Source organism: Eufriesea mexicana, unplaced genomic scaffold (assembly GCF_001483705.2).
Source record: "Eufriesea mexicana isolate 0111107269 unplaced genomic scaffold, ASM148370v2 scaffold202, whole genome shotgun sequence".
In the NCBI taxonomy this organism is placed as follows: Eukaryota; Metazoa; Arthropoda; class Insecta; order Hymenoptera; family Apidae; genus Eufriesea; species Eufriesea mexicana.
In genome coordinates this window covers 812499-818010 of record NW_016908372.1, presented here as the reverse complement: position 1 = coordinate 818010, position 5512 = coordinate 812499, and the positions used below count along the sequence as shown (strand labels likewise).

General features: G+C 31.3%; 2 protein-coding genes across 2 annotated transcripts; both read right to left on the bottom strand.

Moving 5' to 3' along the window:
• Window positions 1-1316: 1316 nt before the first annotated feature.
• On the bottom strand, window positions 1317-1837 carry LOC108555616 (uncharacterized). The gene is made up of 2 exons (XM_017911383.1): window positions 1604-1837; window positions 1317-1499 (listed from the first exon to the last, which is right to left on the bottom strand). The coding sequence occupies exons 1-2, from the start codon at window positions 1835-1837 to the stop codon at window positions 1317-1319; spliced, it is 417 nt and encodes a 138-aa protein (XP_017766872.1).
• Window positions 1838-2699: 862 nt separating this feature from the next.
• Window positions 2700-3789, bottom strand: LOC108555630 (uncharacterized). Its single transcript, XM_017911401.1, has 3 exons — window positions 3538-3789; window positions 3038-3136; window positions 2700-2882 (listed from the first exon to the last, which is right to left on the bottom strand). Exons 1-3 carry the CDS (start codon window positions 3787-3789, stop codon window positions 2700-2702), a joined length of 534 nt encoding a protein of 177 aa, XP_017766890.1.
• Window positions 3790-5512: the final 1723 nt, after the last annotated feature.

The window sequence follows — 5512 nt, the reverse complement described above, 5'->3', positions numbered from 1 at the left end:
TGTGGCGCAAAAACGGAAAATAGGGGAGTGTCTCGAGTAAATTGTAAAGTCACAATCGAGGAGCCGACACGTTATCGTCGGTCAGCGAAGAATGGATGAAAACCCATTGTAATATAATACACTTCGATGACAAAATGATTGTAACGCTGCCACTGAACACATCCCGTGTAGTACAATTACCGTATATATAATATTCCACAGTATACTGGTACACACTGTATTATTAATTGAATTGATATTTATTAACGATTAATTATTACATTATTACCACTATATTATCTATACCATTTGTACTTTGCATTTCAGTTCGAACGAAATAAATGCCTTCTTTTTCATAAAAATAATATCACCGTCGTGTTTTAAGTGACATGAAGTCCTTTTCATTTATTTTCTCGAATTATTCACTGGAATTAAAGAATACTCCTTAAATCATATTAACGAGAATAGATGATAACATAACATGATAATAAAAATTTTTTAAGTTAATACTTTGCAGACATCTTACGTATCTCGACAGGATAAATTAAAACACGTGATATTAAGTCTCGAAATAAATTATAGTCGGTGAAAACTCGTATGTAATGAGAAATTTTGAGGAAGTAAGTATGGAAAATAAGTATGACGTTGAAGTAAGTGAAAGAATGAAACGAGCACTCGAATGTCGTCACAAACTGGTTGAAATTGCGTAAATATCAAATACATAATATGCAATTCCAGAAATATTTCTTAGATATCCTCTTCTAGGCGTATGTTTACGTGAAAGTAATAATTATCAGGATTATCTATTGCTATTGACGTGACTTTTACTACGTTTTCCTTTGCGAACTTTACAGCGACAAACTTTGGTCCCTTCGTTTAAAAATGGAAGTTCTTGCTGCATCCTTTCCCATACCTTTCCTCGAACGTGACCCATGAAAGGAATTATTCCATAATCTCTGTATAAAATTATAAACTGATAAGATCGAATATCGTTTTGAGAAAAGTACAAATCCAAATAGAGAACGAAAATGAATCAGACGGTTAATCAAAAAAATTAATCCAATGCATAACGAGTAATTATTTTGTTTTAATTTGTAACTATTAATGGAAATTGTACCTAAGAATAGTGTAATCCACAGCACCCGTGACATGAAAAGTAAGTAGAAAGAACGCGATGGCCGCAGTGTAAGTTAGAACCATCGTCAAAGATTTATTTGTTAAAAACGAAACTGCTGCATCTTTCAATCCAAGTCGTCGTAATGTCTTTTAAAAATAAACATATTTTCATAAATATCAACGCATCTATCCGAAACTTTACGAAATTCTTATGTACGTATTTATCCAAGCCTTAAACTTTCACATTTATGTAATTTCTGAGGTACTATTTTTGTTGTATATAAATTATGTAACTGTAATATTACGAGACAAAGATTCGATGGCAATGTCGAGGATAAAAGCACGTCGATCGGTGTCCAAATGCAGGCCATCGCGAATTCCAGAAAGAATGCAGTGGCTAGAAACTACAATCGGGCAAATGAATGGAAAATCAGGCAAACAAATAAATAAATAAAACTACAAAAATGAATATTCTTGGAGAGATGAATGATAACTGGTTGTCACTAACCTCATACAAAATTAGGAAAACCATTTTTGGCTTATTGAAAAATGGTGGAAATAGGGTTGAATTAATAATAATGATGTACACTCCCATACTGAAGAAGAATGAACTAAATGGTGGCCCTAAGAGAAGGGATTCGCATTGTTCGTCTTCCATGGCGTTTGCGAAGCACGTTCGAAAAATTGGTAACCCAAAAATGTTTAACAAAAGTGCCCAAATTGTGTAAAGCAGCTTTGCCATTCTTCACTAATTTTCTTATTTAAAGTAGACGTTTTGAGAAAGTTATTGAAGAGAACTCATTCATTAGATTAATGCACAAGATAGATTAATGTACAATATGCTGTATGAATTTACCATTCGTTTGTTGGTATTCGATAATCGAAAAATAAAATGGTAACTTCGACTATCGAGCGCATGTGTTTGTCTACAAATACAAGTAGAAAAATAAATAATAAATTTAATAATTGTGAAAATTAGTTTCAATATCAATATTTTTAATATAAAGTAGAACATAAATAAAACACATGCCTTTTATTAAATGCAATTATAATTACAGTATCAAAAAATGGACTTTATTCAAAATGAACTCATACATATACAAGGATAAAAAGTTGTATACAATAGACAAGTACGAAAAGATGAGACATATTAAATTACATTTCTGGTTTGTTCTCATTTTGAGAATCTGTGCTGCGCATAAATTTGTATACGAACCAATCTGTCACTTCCGGATTTGCAAAACTGATCTTTTTCCTCTTACATTTACAGAGAGCCAAGAATCTAATTCTGCCTCTAAATACGAAAATACAAATAAAATTGTTATAACTATCGTTTTAGTTATAATATTCTCGTCATATTTTTGTGTCAAATTGTCTTAAAGATTCTCATTGTCTTTAACACAATAATTTGTTCAAGTATATAGTCCTCGTTAAAAATTTCTTTGACAGGAAATATTTCCAGGAATTGAAATTTCTCTTGTCCCGGTGTGAAATTTCAATTCATCGAAATAATCACCATTTATGTTAGTTAATTGCACTTCGTTATTTAACTATGAATAAATGGTACGTTTGAATTACTTATAAATCTAAACATTACTAGTTCACTACTTGGTCCAAGTGTCCAAAATGGCGTTCAAAGACTCGGTGGCGTCCAGCATCCAAACGAATGACAAGACGGACATGCAAAGCGCCATATGCGTCGCGGCGCAGTCTCTCGCCATGTAATACGCAAATTCAGTCAAATTTGAGTAACGGCTCAAGCCCAAAACAGTATTTAACCACAGTAACTGAAAAATCAATTTATTTCTATACGAATATATAAATCACGAATATATTTTAACTATCGATTCGACTGTGGGAATGAGATGAAAGAAGAAGATATAAATATTCCCTAATTTTATACAATATTGATAACAAATAGCATTTCTGTTGGTAAACTCACACATTTACTGGACTCTTGAGTTAAACAATAAATCACGTACATGAGTGGCACCCAAATGGCACGTGTGGCTAAATTTGTGGTCAGTGCTGCTACTAACATCTGTGCAGAAAATAATTCTTTGCGTTTCAAAGCAAGGTATAACACTATAATAACACGTATTACAAAATTTTGTGTTAAGCATTATGATATGTGTTATATGTGTTATATGTGTTAAGCATTATTATACAAGTGTTAAATATTATTATATGTCAAAGAGATTTGTTACCATCATGTGACAAATCATATAGAAAACGAACGTACTATCTGTAATTGCATTTTAATACTTTACGACGAGAATAATAAAAATGATAAAATATAAAGATAAAGATAATAGAAAATAGTAAATAAAAATAATAGTGGAGAAAAATAAATGTAACAATAATAATGCAAACGGGATAGTGACACGTACAAATTTATTAGGGATTAAATCAATTGCTAATATTTTAAACAACTATGCTCACTTCGTAAATATAAAGAAGTTGAATCGGTGGTTCTTTAAGCGTCCTAGGCCAAAGCCTGTACTCCGCAAGCAGACACAGTACTGAGAAAATGAATAGTACCGAGGCGTAAGAAGGATCGAATGGAGGGCTATTGTCCTCATCGAAACATAGGCCAATTATGCAAATTTCTCGGAGATGAGTGTACATTCCAGTTGCAACCACCGCCACCCAATGAGGATTGATATATCCTAGATATTCTTTCACTGTTTCCATATCCTAATAATATGCATTACACCGCTATTAATTAATTTTCAACAAATTAATTTCCTCTGACCCTTTCCAATTTTTTCACTTTAAAACTACCGCTGAAATACAAAGGAAATTTAGGAAAAATTGGAAAATTTCTATTGAAAGCGAAGATGTTGCATTCTGTTCAAGTTAAAATTCCTTTTTAAAGACTATAATGATATATTCTTCGAAGAAAAGACGTCTTACGGGTCATAGGAAACCATTCAGTAACTGATGAACGTAGACAAGAAGCAAGGCAATTGAAGGAATGAAGAAGGACTGCGTACCATTAACTATTCGTCTGTGAAAGCAACAAGTGCATTTGCGATAAGAAAATAATACGAGCAATGTATTCTCTTCTTATTATTCCTTCTTTTGGTGGTATGTCTCTCCTGGCATGGAATGTATTCGCATATGTCGTGATGTCGTATAAGTGATCCTCCTTCGTTAAATGAACAGAAAGCAGCTACAAATATCCAGAAATTATCCTTTTACACCGGCAATTTATCATTCTCGTATATTTTTTCCCTCATTTGAGAATTAGGTTATGACATTTGTTCCACGGAGATAACAAAATTCAATGCCACCTCGAATTTGACATGTGATGTGATGATAATTTCAGCTATATGAAATCTCTAGTTTAAAAGGTCTAATATAAAAGTAATATATAGATTAACAGAAAATGTAACGTGAAAATATAAAAATACAGCATATATGTAGTATAAAAATACAACATATAATCATAGAAGTATAATATTAAAATATAGAAATAGATAATATGTGATAATAAATGTAATTAAATATTAATATAAAAGTAATCTTGAGAGTTTATAATAATACAAAAAATAATATAACAAATATATAATTCTGAATATGATATAAATATCAACATAAAAACATGTTTATCGCGAATGAAAGGTTATTGGGATAGTTTTATGCACTCATTTAAGATAGATGTATGTACATATGAAACAGCTTATATGCTATACAGTACAATAATTAGATGACGCATCGATTGTAGCAACTATTAATATGAACAAAATAATTAGCGCTGTTTATGCAATTTGGTATGTTTTAACGCGTATTAACGATGGAAATCAATATCGAATGAATTCTATTAAAGTTATCAGAAATAAATTTAACGAAAAATTTTATTATACTGTCTGCAAACAATTAATCAAATAGCACTGACGGAGGTAATTCAAGTTGCTACATTCGTTTAACTCCAGTATAGATGGTGAAATATGTGCTTCAGAATTCCGTTTACGTTTCAGGCTAATGGAATTTCCTTGTGGGGCAATTTTTCTTGTATTTCTTTGTTAATTCTAAATCACGTTACTCCTTTAACTTTTCTTCCCTTCAATTTTATATCGTACGCAATTAATTTAATATCTTATTGATCTCTTAGAATCGATGATCAATAATTCAATTAGTAGATAAACAAAAATGATATCTTTAAAAAAATAGACGAATAGGTTTTATTCCTTTCGATAGTTTTTCGAAAATTACTTCTTTTGATCAAAAAGCACAATAAAAAGAAGGGAAACATTCGTAGGTATTACTCTTGTTATGGTGATTCTTAAAGAGGCTTCATTTTCTGAATCGGCACCGCTTTACTTGAATATCACGCACTCATACATAATGCATTACATTTGCCGATAGCTTTTCCTCTTGCCAGCAAGAAAACGAATGGCTGCGAATAATACAC